Source organism: Oreochromis aureus, linkage group 8 (genome assembly GCF_013358895.1).
Source record: "Oreochromis aureus strain Israel breed Guangdong linkage group 8, ZZ_aureus, whole genome shotgun sequence".
NCBI lineage: Eukaryota > Metazoa > Chordata > Actinopteri > Cichliformes > Cichlidae > Oreochromis > Oreochromis aureus.
Genome location: NC_052949.1, coordinates 5141546 through 5158035, shown reverse-complemented (window position 1 = coordinate 5158035; position 16490 = coordinate 5141546). Strand labels below are relative to the sequence as shown.

Genomic DNA, 16490 nt, shown 5'->3' with positions numbered 1-16490 from the left:
CTCCCCCACCGTGTCTGAAATTTTCTGCATTCACTTTCTACCTTCCGCTTCTTTGGTTCTGCCATGTTTGGTAACGTGGGGTAAATTTCTTCTGTGATTGTCCTTTTTGGTAGAGCAACTGCCTTGATTAACAGTAGCTCCCCCTGGTGTTAAAACTAAGAAGTGCAATACACTCAAGCAAAAGTTGAAGTGCGGGCCATATTCTATTCTATTTATAAAATTACTTGAGGGCCAATTAAAAATGGACCGCGGGCCAACGCCGGACTTTGGACACCCCTGTCCTAAACCGTTTATTCTGCACTGACCCCTTTCCAGGGCTGACTCTAGGATTTGGTGGTCCTAAACAAGATTTTACATGTAGCCCCAAAACTCTTTACGCACAGCACTTTGAGTGCACAGGTAGAATAGAAAAGTGCTATATAAGAACTAGTCCATTTACCATTTAGATCCACCAAATCATGCACACTGCAAAGACCCCAGTACATACCTCTGCAGATTCAGTTATGTCGGAGAAAGCTGTAGAAGCCTGTGGTGCCTCAGTAAAGTCCTCAGCTATGTTCGGGGAGGGAGTAGATGACTCTGATGTTTTGGATGATGTCAGCAGTCATGTCAGCTGTGGTAGATGTGCTTGTTGCATCAGAAGAAACTCCAAAATACTCCAGTAATGACCCTGAGAATTTTATACATTAGATTATTATTTTTATACACAGGGTGGATGAAATTAAATAGGTATATTACATGAATTAGGGCTATACTTTATGCTTTCGTCATGTTTAACGATTAACTGATACTGTGAATGTAAGCGACAGCGATTTACAGCCCGAAAAGTTACATAAATATAAAATAATTCAGAATCATGTGATCTTTGCTTAAAGTGGTGATTATTAAGTGATTATTAAAGGCGACGTGCTGCGTTTTTCCTCGAGTTTGATTGAGGAGAAATCATCCTTTCAGGACGGCCAGGTGAACCACGCCCTGACAGCGGCGATGAGGATGGTGATGAAGGAATATCTGATTCTGGTCACACAGCTGGAGCACCGCCAGCGACAGAAGCTCTGGTTCTACATTCAGCCCACGATGCCCATGGTGGAGGAAGTCTCTTTGGTCGTGGATCTCCACTTCTGCGTGAAAGACGTACACACGATACCATGATATCTTAGTGAACTAGAGACCCTAATATTTGATGTACTTCCATTAGTTAAAGAATTAAACTGTTAGTGCGTTTATTAAAATAAATTATGTTTTCTGCTGTTTTCACATCATCATAAAGAGTAGGTTGATTTATATTAATTTTTCACTAACAGATACTTAAACTAAGGCTAGTTCCTCTTATTTTATTTTAATTAGGTTTTTTTAGTTCACAAATTCTTTTCAATTAGTTTTAATTCTTTATCAGAAGTTTATCTTTATTTGTATTTTAGTTAACTAAAATTGTTTGGGTTCTTTTTTTACATCTAATTTTAGTTTTTTGTTTAGTTTTAGTTAACTATAATAACCTTGGTCAGCATCATAGTAGCTGCAGTTAATCTACAAACTTATACATAAGCAGACATCTACCCGGGTTCAAGTACAGTAACAAAAGCAGTATTGTGATTTTAGAGAAAATGCCTGTTTTATGATTGATAGATTTTTGCGAAATTGATTTTTTTTAAAAGTAGTTATTATATTCCTTTTTGTATTACAATTCGACTTTCAGCCCCAGCATTAAGATATTATTACCTATTAACCTAATCTTATTTGAAATATTATTTTTGTGAGATTTTGAAACTTCTGCATTATCAATGTTGATTTTTTTCTCCTTGACAAACATGAATAAATTGCACAATACATTTCATAAACAATACTTTGCACAAAAGAGCCAAAATGTTACAACTTTTAACTAATATATGTGAAATTATATTTAATTTATTTTTTTATTTGTCAGAATATTCAATATACAGTACGGTTTAAATAAATAAATACATAATTTTCTGGCTATTTTTGTATGGTCAGGCGTCACAAGGTCACTGACCTGTAGGGGTCAGTGTGGCGCCGTCACTTCGCTGCTGGAGAAGAAGAAGAATTTGATAGTAGTGGGCGCGTTTGCTATCTGCCCCGGTGAACGCTGCAGAAAGGCGAGTGCCAGGTAGAGTGATGACTTCAGACTCTAGTTAAACCTGTAACAGGGCTTCATGTTACTGAGTTACGTTGTTATTTGCTTTTATGGCATTTCATGTTTCACTTGGCTCAGAGAGCTACTAGATAGCATCCCCCCGCTGTAGCAGGCTAACTAGCCAGCTAGCGTAAACAACTGTTAGCTCTGCATCACCACTGAAAGACAGGATGTCATAAACATACAGCCGTTAAACCCTCAACTAAGCTTCATCTGATGTTTGTCAGTGTGAGCCGGCAGCTCTGATGTTCATATCCATTGTGACCGCCTGAGCGAAATTCTTTCTCTTTATTTCTGCCCTCTCCTACAAAATAAAACCTCTTTGTCGTTATGGCAGCTGCGGGAGCCATGAGCGAGTTCAGGATCCACCACGACGTGAACGAACTGCTCAGCCTACTTCATGTGCGAGGCGGCGACGGAGCAGAGGGCTACATAGACCTGCTCCAGAAACACAGGACCCCCTATGTCACCACCACAGTGTCCGCGCACAGTGCCAAGGTGGGCTATACTGTACTACACTGTGCTTCACTGCAGTGCTTTTCATGGCTCATCAGTTGATAATTTAGTTTTTAATTAGCATCTGTCCTCTTATCAGACACGCAGTCACACTACAGCAGACAAAGGCTCTCTCAGAAGGAGTGTTTTTCTGCACTTGGCACCATAGTAATGTTTGTTAACTCCTCCCAGAGACCTTAATCTCGCAGTTAACTTTAGCAAAATCCCAAATGCATCATTATGACCGGCTGTCCTTCCAGATTGCACATGTACTAATGAGTACAGGGAGTTTGGTGAGGAGGCAGAAGGAGTACTTTAAGATTCTTATGAATGAAGAAAATGAGGAGAGAGGATGATGGGATAGATGGGGGACAGGTAGGAAATCAGGAAGTGCAGAGGATTAGTAAGGAGTAAGTGAAGGCGACAATGGATGGATCAAGAGTGAAAAGGCTCTTGGTTCAGATGACATACCTGACATACCAATGACAGAGTATTGAAGTTAATCTTGTAGAGTGAAAGGATGCCTGGGGAATGGAACGTATGGCTTCATACCAAGAAAGAGCAGTACAGATGGGATGCTTGTTTTGAGAATGTTGATGGAGAAGTATAGAGAAGTTCAGAAAGAATTGAACTGTGTGTTTTTGTAGATCTAGAGAAAGTATATGATAAGGTACTAAGACAGGATTTGTGGTAATGCATGAGGAAGTCAGGATTAGTTGAGAAGTCTGTCAGGGATGTAATCCCACCCCCACCTTGAGCCCCTTTTCTTGTTTGCAGTGGCGATCACTTCCCTAACGCTAAAGTTTTATAACTTACTCTTAGTTAAACACCCAATGTTCGCAACAGATATGTTTCTTTGAATATTTTATTCATATTGCATGTTGTGTCACTTTCAGGTCAAGTTAGCAGAGTTTTCTAAAACCCCGGAGGATTTCTTGAGGAAATATGAGGAGCTTAAGTCCAAAAATGTTCGGAACCTCGACCCTTTGGTGTATCTGCTCTCCAAACTCTGTGAGGACAAAGAGGTAATGCCTCATTTACATGCTGCTTTTCATCTGGTTCTTTTTGTCATAGAGTCCAAATATTTCTATACTTCCTGGTCTAAAATCACAATTATTTCCTTATTATTAATGTTGAAAAGTAGTTTAAAAAATGTAATCTACTCCAGACATTGTACACAGCAAAAGTAAGAAATTTGCTGATTTATGTCCCTCCATCAGAGAGTTGGTTGATAAAATACTTGAATCTAATTTTGCATCCCTGTCTTGATATTGTTTTGCAGACCCTCCAGTTTCTGCAGCAGAATGCTAAAGAGAGGTCGGAGTCTTCAGCAAACACCACCTCAACCACGACAACCAGTTACTCTCTGCCTCAAACCAGCACCAAGATGTCCATGCAGGAGCTGGACGAGCTGCGTAAGAAGCTTGGCAATGTAACAGCGAGCTCCAACGCTCCTCTGGTGAGCATCTCTTTCTCAGATGTTACTGATCTGAAGGTTAGATTAGCCTGTGAAACTCTACAGGACAGGTTGGAGCTAAAATAAGTTCAGCTAGAAACTTAATTAAGATAGGATGTATTTATTGGTCGATTTTATAAACAGATTCAGATAGTTTTTGTTCTTTTGGCTCTGTGTGATGTCAAAGAGAGCGCAAAGTTCCAACCACCTGCTGGTCAAATAATTTTTGAGGGGCAGTCACTCAGAGGAAAGTGGGTTTGAAGATGGGGGAGCTAAAACAGTTTGGTTCAAACAGTTAATGAGCTGGGAAGCTGCACAAAGGCCCAGTATAAGATAAAGAAGGCTTATTGTGTGGATGCCCTAAAAGGGCTTCCACACTATTGAGTTCCTGTTTCTCTTTATTCTTTATCTTTATTCTTCTAGTTGCTCCGTTTTTTGGCACTTAACTACTCCCTCAGTTTTCAGCCGATTTTCTCCGTTCAAACTCTAAACTGTTCTCCTCTTTCTGCTAATGACTGCTATGACTTTTGGTGTTTATTACTATTATACTTCTTAAAATATTACACTTTTTTCCTTTAATTTGTCCCATTGAAATGAATGGGAAACTTCCACAATTCTGTGCAATTAACTCAGAGTGAGTGCTGGTCCGTTCTGAATTTTCTCTTCATGTCCGAACAACTTCTTGCTACTCGCTCAATTTCCACTCAACCCCACAAATTATACATCAAAACGTAGGTATTTTTGCTGGCTTTCAGACAATGTCACTATCTTTATTGTGAGATTTACCGTTTTTTTCGCAATTTGCCTCAAGTGACACAAGGTCTCAAAACTCCCCATTCAAAGTCTATGGGGAGGTTTTGAAATTCAGAGCTGAAATTCTGTAACGGAGGCATTTTCAAATCGCCATATCTCCTTAACAAAGCAAAGTTAGGACATGAGGCTTGTGCCAATATATCTTCAGACACTGCTGACACTCACAGTGGAAGCAGTTTTTACAATTATCTTACCGTTAAGCAATGAATTACGTTTGTTTGAGGGTGGAAATCTGTCCTCCTCTCAGATTTCAAACTCCGAAAATGAAGCCGTTTCTTCTCTCGTCATATCTCCACGACAGAGGTACAAAGAGCAATGAAAATCGCAGACAAAGTACACCAAAGTCCGCTGATTCACCCAGTACAAGAATTATGCTGCTAGCCCTCCTAGTTTTTGAGTTACACGATGTTTTGTAACTCCAAAAAACGGCGTTTTTCGCCTCTCACCGCGATCTAATTCTGACTCCACAAGTCTCTGTCTTTCAGACCGCCGCCCCCTTTCCAGGTGGCGCAATCAGTAATGACACGGCTCTGCAGCTCAAAGGTCGTGGGTTCAATCCCACCTTGGTCCACATGTTTTTTTTCACTACAAATGAGTAGTGCAAAAACATACTATGTCTGCAACATCACAGTATATCTGTTATGTTATAGTATTACTACTAAGTCACAGTATTTCTGCCAATTCGTAGTATTCGTACTAAATCATACTACTCGTGCCAAATCATAGTATTCAAATCAAAATATAATATTTGTACCAAAGCACTGTATTTGTACGAAGTATAGTATTTCTGCCAAATAATAGAATTACTGCAATTTCATAGTAATTTTGAGGAATCCCTTTTGTTATAGTATTACTTCTAAGTCATAGTATTTCTGTTTTGTCATAGTATTTGTACTGAAACATAGTATTTCTGCCAAATCATAGTATTACTGCTATTTCATAGTATTTGAGTGAAATTACAGTGTTTCTGCAAAAACATTGGTTGGTATTGGTTTTAGTTACCTTTAGCGTATGTGCTAGTTAGCGATAGCTATGGCAGCCCAGTTATTTTATTGTTTTGGGCTTGTTCCTGCTTTGTTTGTTCCCCCTGCAAATTTATGTGAATTTGTACACTGTAATATCGCTGTATTACGTAATGGCTAAGTAGGAGGCTGACTGTTACTAAGTGCATCAGTGTACATAGGTCATCTCTTGTGTTGGAGTGCCCTCTTGTGGCGCCTTTTGGGTAGTGCCTTAGTAAGCGTGAACACTGCAAAGAAGTGGTATCAGACTGGTTTGTAGTGGAGGAATTTGTTGCCAGTTTCTTTCATCTTTAATCCGTATTCATGTTGTAATGTAGTAACTTTTGTGGCACAAATACCACAATATGGCAGAAATACTATGTTTTGGCACAAATACTTTGATTTGGTATACTTTAGCTTCTTCACCCTTTTCAGCAAAATTGTCATTTTTTTTCACCCCATTTTAGCAGTTTTTCTAATATGGACCTCAGATTCTTCTTAACACTCCATGGCAGAAATACAGACAAGTACACAGCCTGATGAAGCAGACAGAGGCAGTACCTCTGATTGGTGAATTTGAGCAGAACCAGGTTGTTCTGCCCCTTTTCAGCAGAAATTCTGCTCATTCACCTCTTTTCCAGCGCAACGTTCTGCTTCTTTCCTCTTTTCTGCAGAAATTCTGCTGATTTACTTCTTTTCTAAAAAATTTTCAGCCTTTTCACCTCTTATCAGCACAATTCTCAGCAGCTTCTGCTGATTTCAGCAGAATTGTCAGTCTGTCCACCTCTTCTTTGTGAGAATGAGTTTGGGTTAGTGAGATGAATAGCTGCCTTGAGCCTGGCCAGGCCAGGTTCGAATCCAGCTCAGGGCGACATTTTTTTTTTCACCACCATACAACTTTTTGCAACTTTTCATCTTTTTCAGCTTTTCAGCAGACAGCTTCAGCGTTAAGGCATCCACACAGCATTTTCGCAGGAAATGCAAATTTTTTCTAGTTTTGGACTGTGAGTCATACAAAGCTGCTCTCTGGAGTACTACAATTAAGATGAGTTGGAGGTTCACAGAGATGGTCCTTTTTAAGTTTCAGAATATTTGTTCATAGAGCTATTCAGGTTTCTTTTTCTTAAAGTAGATCAGATCAGAGATGATGAATCTCAGGCTAATAAAGGGGATAAAAAGGATTAAAAAAGCTCTCATTCACATTAGATTCTCATTGTATTTCACATAGGAGTGATTAGACATGCAGAAGATTTGTTTTTGGCCACTTGGGCTCAGCAGAAAGATCCTAACATCCTTTTTTCAGAATAAAAAGCTGCCTTGATCAATAGTTTAATCTAAAGGTTAGAAGGGTCAGTCTATTTCTCTTGATAAATATTAAATTAAATTTCACTCGGTTTACCATCTGCTGCTTTTAAATCCTGAGTTTCTTTGTTTTTGGAATTCGCCTGCAGCCGGCTGAAGTCACACGGAAGATGCTGAGGGACAAACACAACAAGAAGAACCCCACCCAGCCCAACCCCATCTTCCCCAATTGGGTGTATGATCGTCCAGCTCTCATCGGAGACTTCATCACTAGCCCCACCCCTCAAGGAGAACCAGCTGTGCCCGTTGGTAAGTTGGTAAATTTACACATTTACCTGTGCAGCATGGAGTCTGTATATAGTCCCCCTGTGCGTATTGATGTGATTGCTGTCCGTGGTCAGGTACGCTGCCTCTGGGGACGCAGGAACAAGCTCTGGTGGAGGATCTGCTGTTTGTGCTGATTGGAGTCGACGGGCGAGACATCACCGCTCAGCCGGTGCTGGGGCGGCAGAACCGCTCCTTCATCGTTGATCCAACACTGGACATGTCTGTCAAAGAGCTTGTCAACAGAATATTACCGGTCGCTTCGTACTACTCCACTATAACACGGTAAGAGCGTAGACTATGCCCGGTATGAGCTACTGCTAACAAGCTTAAGTTCACAAATGCACATAATCACTAATGAGTTTTCCAGATGAACTACTGGGACCCTCAAGGTTGATGCAATGCAAAAGAAAAACCCAACAGCATCTCTTGTAACTTGTTTACTTCACATCAGCTTTGAGTTTTTAGAATAACCTTGAATTGAAGCTTCAGTTCAGTGACTGGAGTTAACAAAGGTTAGTGACTCAGCTGTCACTCAAAAAAGCCACACACCTGACCTTAAGCTTTATTAAACTATAAATGGATGTACAAAGAAAAGAGAAGATAATCATACTGTAGAGGATTTAGGTTATTACATGAGGAAATTTGCTTTGGAGATCAAACAGTTTTTGTAGCTGTAAAGTTGGAAATTTTAAAAGTCTTTTTTCAGCCCTCCAGGTTTCTGCATGGGTAAAAGAGGCAAATATCAGAGTACCTCCAGTCCTGAATATCTGTTCACAAAACAGTTTTAAAATTTTTTAAATTAAATTTTCTAACTTTAATTTCCAAATGTCTTAAAATGTGCTGCACGTGTTTTTTTGCATTATCTTTGAAAGGTTTATTTATATATATTATTTAGACATCTGATTCTATGTATGATTTATATGTGCGCCTTAAATACAAAGTATATATTTTAACTGGTCTCTTGAGTCCTTTTATCTATTTTCTGTTGCTCTTTTGCATTAATGTCATGTTTAATGATTGATATCAATGGGAGTCGCAGTGATTTAGAGCTTGAAAAAGTGACATAAATATCAAATAATTCAGAATCATATGATCTTTGCTTAAAGGGTCTAAAAGAGATTATGTGTTATAAGATTATTAAAGGTGATGTGTTGCATTTGCCCTCCAGGTTCATTGAGGAGAAATCATCCTTCGAGTACGGCCAGGTAAACCACGCCCTGACGGCGGCGATGAGGACGCTGATGAAGGAATATCTGATTCTGGTCACTCAGCTGGAGCATCTCCAGCGGCAGGGCCTGCTGTCCCTGCAGAAGCTCTGGTTCTACATCCAGCCCACCATGCGCACCATGGAGATACTGTCATCAATCGGTAAGAAACTGAAGATGATGCATGGTTGTTGTTTGCAGCCATGATGAATTAAAAGTTGGCAAAGAAACATTGAAAGAAGGATGAGTTAGGGGTGCCGTGATCAGTAAAAGATTTGCTGGAGTTCTGGCACCATCCTGGTGCAAAAGGAGAACAAGTTGCAAACCAGAGGGTGGACAAAGTCTCTTGAGAATAGAGTGCTACTTCTCCTTTGCCAGGGTGGACTTGATTTAGTGCAATTTATAACTTAAAGTTGGATGTTTATAGATTCGGGGATCTCTGCTTCTGCATACCAGCAGTTTATTGAATTACAAGCCCTAAAATTTCATCTGCTTCTAAACTGTCTTCAGATGTTGTTTAAAATAAGCATAAAAATGTTTAAACATATGTTTCACAAAGCAGATATTAAGAAAAGATGTTGATCTGTTGTAGAGATATAGAGCTGAATTTGCAGATTAGTGGTGAGGAGGAGTTCTGAATGTTTTCAATTTGTAAAAGTTAGTTTGTGGGTCACAGGTCGTAGAAGACCTGCAGTCTAAGCTTCTTTAAATGAGCACCAGAGAGTTCATTTGACTGGAAGACGATCTGACCCACTTTATAAGAGAATGCAGCACATCAAACCGGGTCTAGATTCACCAATGCACCAACACAAACAACACTGAACACTTTGAAAATGCCTGATTAGTGTGGAATCTCACCTATTATAAAACAGATATTTAGTTAAATTATGCTTTCTATTGTGTTCACAGCGTCCTCCGTGGACAAAGGAGAGTGTATGGGAGGGTCAACGTTGAGCCTTCTCCATGACAGAACCTTCAATTACACCGGTGACAGCCAGGCTCAGGAGCTGTGTCTGTACCTCACCAAAGCAGCCAGCGTCCCGTACTTTGAGATCCTGGAGAAGTGGATCTACAGGGGCATCATCAAGGATCCGTACAGGTTCAGCTGCTCCCAGAGTTTTAACTCTGAATAATGTGTGTTGTAAAATTTTAAGCTCATATTTTGTGTCTCCACAGTGAGTTCATGGTGGAGGAGCACGAGCTGCAGAAGGAGAAGATTCAGGAAGACTACAATGACAAGTACTGGGATCAGAGATACACCATTGTGCAGCATCGGATTCCCTCCTTTCTACAGAAGATGGCAGACAAAATACTAAGCACAGGTAAAAACAGAACATTTAAGACTTGTTGAACATAAAATGGGAATCCTTTAGGCGATGTTGAGATGTGCTATCGTGCAGGGAAATATCTCAATGTGGTGCGGGAGTGTGGCCGGGACGTGACGTGTCCTGATGCTAAGGAGGTGCTGTACACCCTGAAGGAGAGGGCCTACGTGGAGCAGATAGAGAAAGCTTACAATTACGCCAGCAAAGTGCTTCTGGACTTCCTCATGGAAGAGAAGGAGCTGGTCTCACGTCTGAGGTGAGTATTTAATGGTTATTGGATATTTTGTGGTGAGAGGATGAGATGATGTGTGACCAGTTTGTTCTGTTATATTTGACACACACAGAACTAAATTATTGTCAAGATTAAAACTGTGAATTTTGAAGTCAGTGTCTAGTGGTAGGGCTGGGCTATTTCTGTAGCTTCCAGTGGTTATGAAAACAAGATAACCTGGATGAGACGGTTACTTTTTGCATCCATTTTTGTTTCAAATTACTTGTTTTGTCTTGTTATAATAACTCAAATATACCTTTTGGCTTCGCTGTGGTGCATTTTCAGCCCAGATTTACTCACAGTTTAGTTCAGCTTAAGCTAAGATGACTTAAACTGATACTTTGGTCAAAAAAGATCCCTCTAGAAAACATTAGTCTTAAAAAGAGGTTCTCCTGGGTCTCTATTGTTCTTTGTGTGGTTACTGTAAAGGTTTCTATAGATGCACAAGTTTTATTGACTTAAAATACAACTGGTTAGATTTGATCTTAATCTAAATGTAAATACATTTTCGACTGAGGTGACTATTATGCTATATATGATTTCAGTAATTTTTACAAATGTGCCAGATTTAAGTGTAAACAATTTAAATCTGGCACATTTATAAAAATGTAAACAAGCAGGTAAGACGGCTTTAATTTAAACCTGCTCTGTAAAACCAACCAGCAGGTGAAAAGCTCACTTTTCTTTATGTTTAAGCTTGTTAAACAGTCTGATGAAGGATTTCTTCCTTCATCATTCATGCATTTTCTTTACTTGTGGTACCAAGACAAAATTACGATAGTGACATTAACGTTAGTCTGTTTGCTTCTGATGTGAAGTCAAAGCCAGTGGCCGGCCAATCAAACTGCACTTTTGTTTGTGTTTTTTATTTTATGTTATGTTTAAGCCTATGATTATTTTATGAAGTGGTTTGATCATTTCAAATGTCTGTTCTCTCTTGTGTCAGATCAATCAAGCACTACTTCCTGATGGACAAAGGAGATTTCTTTGTGCACTTCATGGACCTGACGGAGGAGGAGATGAAGAAGCCGGTGGACGACATTGTTCCTCCCAGACTGGAGGCTCTCCTGGAGCTGGCTCTGAGGATGAGCACGGCCAACACGGACCCTTTCAAGGATGACCTGAAGGTGGGGGAAGGCGTGTCTGTCTAGTTTGGATTGTAAAATGTGAACAATTAGCTGGTCTGACCTTCCTCGCCTGTCCACAGATCGACTTAATGCCTCACGATGTCATCACTCAGCTGCTGCGAGTGTTGGCCATTGAGACCAAACAAGAGAAGGCCATCATCAACGCCGATCCGCCAGACGTGGCCCTCAGCGGGCTCGAGGCCTTCTCCTTCGACTACATCGTCAAATGGCCGCTCTCGCTCATCATCAACAGGTTCAGAGCTCCAGTGGATCTTATCCCAGATAAATACATCTGAAGATATTTATTAATCCGTGAATTGTGATAAAATATAAAAAATACACGCTGTAAAATAAAGAAAAAAATGAGACTGTTAAAAAAAAAAAAAGACAAAAAATATTGGTTTTAGTTTGACTGAATTAAATGTGTTAAAAGTAGGAAATCACAAGACCAACCTGTTTATTTAGAAGCGCTAACGTTTGCATTATTTATCCAGGAAAGCACTGACGAGGTACCAGATGTTGTTCAGACACATGTTTTACTGCAAACATGTTGAGCGGCTGCTGTGCAACGTTTGGATCAGCAACAAAGACTTCAGGCAGTACTCCTTACACTCTGCCAAATGGTGAGCCGCCACGAATCTGAGGTGACTTCCTGTAAAAGTTTCAACCAGTAGAACGTTCTTACTTTTGTTCTTACCACCTGTGTGCAGGTTCGCTGCCGCGTTCGCCCTCCGACAGCGAATGCTCAACTTTGTGCAGAACATCCAGTACTACATGATGTTTGAGGTGATGGAGCCCACCTGGCACATCATGGAGAACAACCTGAAAACGGTGAGTGATTAAAGAAGGACCCCCGAGGAGCACTGAGAAGAAGACGTGCCGGTTTCGGGGAAAATGTGATCTTAAGTTGTTTTTCTTTTCTTCTTTCTGCAGGCTTCAAACATCGATGATGTGCTTTGCCATCACACCAGCTTCCTGGACAACTGCCTAAAGGACTGCATGCTGACCAACCCCGAGCTGCTCAGGATCTTCTCCAAGCTCATGTCTGTCTGCGTCATGTTCACAAACTGCATGCAGGTATTTCCACAACTGCATAAAACCAGAGATAATGAAGTCACAGCCTCAAAAATATAGTATTTGGTTACAGCGCTCTTTGATTCATGAAACTAAAGTAAATTAATGTATTTAAGCTTAAACCCTTCCAAAACACTGCGGCACACACATTTTTAAATTGAAGCGTTCTTAGTTTGAATTTCATTCAAAGAGCCACATGTCTGTCTTTAAGCTGTTTAGCCACGGTGGATAATAAAGTCTGCAGACTTCTGTTAAAATGTGAAGTTTTTGTGTGGGTAAATAGGAGAAGAGATCACTTTTGATCTTGTCAGATTATAACACATATTCCAACATGCTTTTTGGAGACTTGATGAAACCCAGACATGTGAAGAATATGAGATAGCTTTTTGCAAATTTAGTTTGGGCGCCTGCAGCTTTTCTGTGACCATCGACTCAGAGCCTCATCGACGTAAAAATCTGGATGCAGAATTGCACAAAAGCCTCAGCAGGCATGTTTCGTTGATAAAAATGAAACATGCCTGCAATAAAATTATTGTGCAGCATCTACGGGACCTTCACTGTACTCAGATTATTGTTCATTTTTATAGCCGGATAAATGTTCATTTTTCCTTTTATTTGAACATTGTTTTACAACTATGTTATAAGTAAGCTACGAAAAACCTGAAAATGAAACAAACAGATGTGTTTTTGCCCTTTTTTTCCCCCCTCCTCTGCTGATGAAGCGTTTCACACAGAGCATGAGGCTGGAGCGCCTCTCCATGGAGCAGGGGACGATGGATGAGCCCTCCGCTCAGAGCGAGCAGGCCGACGAGCCAGAGAAAAAGAAGCTGACCACGAAGGTACAAAGCATCCATCACCACAGCCTCCCCTCTGAGAAACACATACTGGAATAGAGAGGCTGTAAACCTTAGTAAATCAGGCTTTGTTCATTCATCCTCCTAAAATTTTCATTGTATGTTTGTTTGTCGTCCTTTCCTCTTGGCTGCTGCTTCAGTTTTTAGCCGATCACGCCGACTCCCTCCAGACCGACGCCAGCTTCGAAGCCACCATCAGCAAGTTTGACAGCAACTTCAGCATGCTGCTGCTGGACCTGCTGGACAAGCTGAGCATCTACAGCACCAACGACTGCGAGCACAGCATGATCAGCATCATTTACAGGTACGCCTGTCAGCATTACAGAGGACGTTTGTAATAGGGTTTAAATTCCAAAGCAAACCTTTTTTTTTCTTCATGCCATCACACAGGCTCAAAGCAGTTGCTGTACTATTCATTTGCATGGAAATGAAGCTGAATGTCAATTTTCCCTTTGCATTCACTAACAGTTGTTAACATAATAACCAGAACAGTTTTGCAGGTGGCTTTTGTTAAGATAGCATTTTTTAGACTCTTAGCCTGCTCCAATGGGGATTAAAAAAATTATCATGCCCATTTAAAAACAAAGGTTCTGGGTCATGTGATCACCTTAAAGGTACTTATCATAATTTTCTTTAAAAATAGTTTTAAAAAATCTTGTATGAACTAAACCACAGAGTTTGAAAAGACATCTACTCTGGGTTTATGTCTGTATTGTGTTGAAGAGACATCAGCTGATGTTGAACTTTTTGTAATACCACTTTGCACCACAAGATGGTGCAGTGAGTCACCGTTGCCTAGCGTAGTTCTTCGGACACATACAACTAGAATTTGATCTTCAGTGGGCCGGACGACTAAACCTTCCCCTCTAGTGCAGAAAAGTTTAAATGTATTTTGAAAGCATGAATCAAACAGAGCTGCTGAGCATAAAACTCAGGTTTCATCTTCCTGCAGAAAAGCTGCTGTTTTAAATCAGTCAGCAGATATTTTCTGTTATTCGATTAAAATACTACAAGTGAAAACACCTCTTTTTCTTTTGTTTAATTTTGTTTAATGGTATGTATTATTTATTGGCTTTATATTTGTGAGTAACTGCAATTTTGAGATCTTTTAAAGCCACTGGGCTGGAATTGGACCCTTTGACTGGCCAAGGCTGACCCTTGGGCCTCTCATTTTACATTGCTGAGATCAGTCATTTAGAGCACACGCTTATTTAAAAATGCAGAATATCGAAAGCTAACAGCAGCACACATCTGAAGGCTCTACAATAATTACAGAAGGTACCTTAAATTTATACTGAAGTTTCACCATCAGGGAGCAGCGTTTACAAATCCGTAAGATTTGCTTTTTCTGGACCTCAGCTTTAAATATGAAATCTGGTTAAAAAAAAGTTTTTCCTCACTGCAACATCTTCTGGTATAAAATCATATTACACAAAAGTACAGCCCAACCCCAATTCAACTTCAGGTCATGTCTCTTTAACACGATACGTAGGGTTTATGAACATAAAGGCAAAATAGTTATTTCTTTGCATCTTGTTGATATCATCAGTTAAGTTTTTAAATGCAGAAATGTACCTTAAAGTACCATTTAAACACTTTTCAGTGATAACATCTGCTTTTTTGAGGAATAGCAAATTTGTTGGACTGTAATAAAATGAATTTTATTTGAAACAAAAGGTGTTTCATTATATTTACTCTGATGATTCCTCAGGCTGGACTTTAACGGCTTCTACACTGAGCGGCTGGAGAGGATGGCCATCGAGCGCAGTCAGAAGGCAGCGGCGTAGCCTGTCGTCGCTTCCTGTGAATATGCAGTAATAAAAGTTTCATCATGCCTGCTCATCAGTCCAACCGCCCAGATAGTCACGATTCAAAGAGCTGAGACGTCAGCGTGTATGTTTGTTCATATATATATATAAAATTTCTGTATGAACTGTAGAGTCATTCATGTCTGCAGTGTCATTTAAGTGCTTCAGCTCTGAAAATGTGAGGAGTCCCTACTTATGGGTAACTTATTGTACCTGTAAATTTATGAAAATGTATGTTTGTATTGAACTTAATTAAAACAAAATTGTACTGAATAACTTTGGTCTCTTGACCTCTGCCTTAACTGGTTTTTATCAGCAGTGAGCAACAAAGAAACCAGTATGAACACTCCCTGATGATGTTAGCCACAGAAACATGACTCATACAGGAAGTGTGGTAACTTCACAATAAAACCTGTGGAAATTTTTGTTACAAATGTAGAATCGATTTAAAATGTCTGAATAACTCATTATTCAGGGTTTCAAAAAGTCAAAAAACTAGTGGAGAAAACACAATTTTTTTCTGATCAACTTTGTGGATTAGAAAAAACACCCTTCAGATGTTTTTGAGCTAAAACCTTTCTTCAGTCAACTCAACATGTTTTCTTATTCTTGCTACGTTATTTGAACTTTTTAATATGTCATACACTCAAAGGCAAAATAAAAATAAATCAGGTGATATTTAGATTTACGACTGTTGAAGATTTTCTGAGGTTTACTTAAAAAAATAACCTCCTTTGGGAAAGCCATGACCAAAACACAATATCTATCCAGGTTGTATATATCCTGATTTTATACTTTTAAAACAGTCCTAACTGCATGGGGATTAACAGAAATGTCTGTGAATACAGAGAATATACTGTAAATTTAGAGAATTTTCCATATTGGGGTTGACAGAAATGACTGTAAGGGAAATAATCCCAATTCACTGGTGTCTGAACTTTTTAAAAAGCTTTGATTATTCTGTTTATGCTGACCCAAGTTATTTATCATAGCTTAAAGGTCTCATAGTTTTTATGATAATAAGGTTAACATTTTTAGTTTAAATCTTAAGGTATTGTTTCCACGTATACATGACCCACTCCCACGTGTCATACTACAGTACAACTGTGTCTTTGTCTTTGTCCCATCCCCCCTAACTGGTTGTCGCCCCCCTGAAACTGGTTCTACTGGAGGTGTCTTCCTGTTAAAAGGGAGTTTTTCCTTCTCACTGTCACCAAAGTGTTTGCTCAAAGGGAGTTGTCTGGGGATTTCTCTGTATCATTGTAGGGTCTCTACCTTAC

The 16490-nt window shown here is 39.7% G+C and overlaps 1 protein-coding gene across 2 annotated transcripts; it reads left to right on the top strand.

Moving 5' to 3' along the window:
• The first annotated feature begins 2005 nt into the window (after positions 1-2005).
• tubgcp2 (tubulin, gamma complex associated protein 2) lies at positions 2006-15483 on the top strand. 2 transcript variants are annotated; one of them, XM_031741050.2, is made up of 18 exons: positions 2006-2125; positions 2490-2650; positions 3544-3672; positions 3930-4106; positions 7369-7528; positions 7621-7828; positions 8715-8914; positions 9661-9850; positions 9928-10073; positions 10152-10332; positions 11294-11474; positions 11555-11727; positions 11969-12097; positions 12185-12305; positions 12408-12551; positions 13271-13387; positions 13543-13706; positions 15114-15483. In XM_031741050.2, the coding sequence occupies exons 2-18, from the start codon at positions 2501-2503 to the stop codon at positions 15187-15189; spliced, it is 2646 nt and encodes an 881-aa protein (XP_031596910.1). In that variant the 5' UTR covers positions 2006-2125; positions 2490-2500; the 3' UTR covers positions 15190-15483. The 2 variants fall into 2 exon arrangements, with proteins under 2 accessions (XP_031596910.1, XP_039472355.1); XM_039616421.1 differs by having other exon boundaries at positions 2020-2114.
• The last annotated feature ends 1007 nt before the right edge of the window (positions 15484-16490 follow it).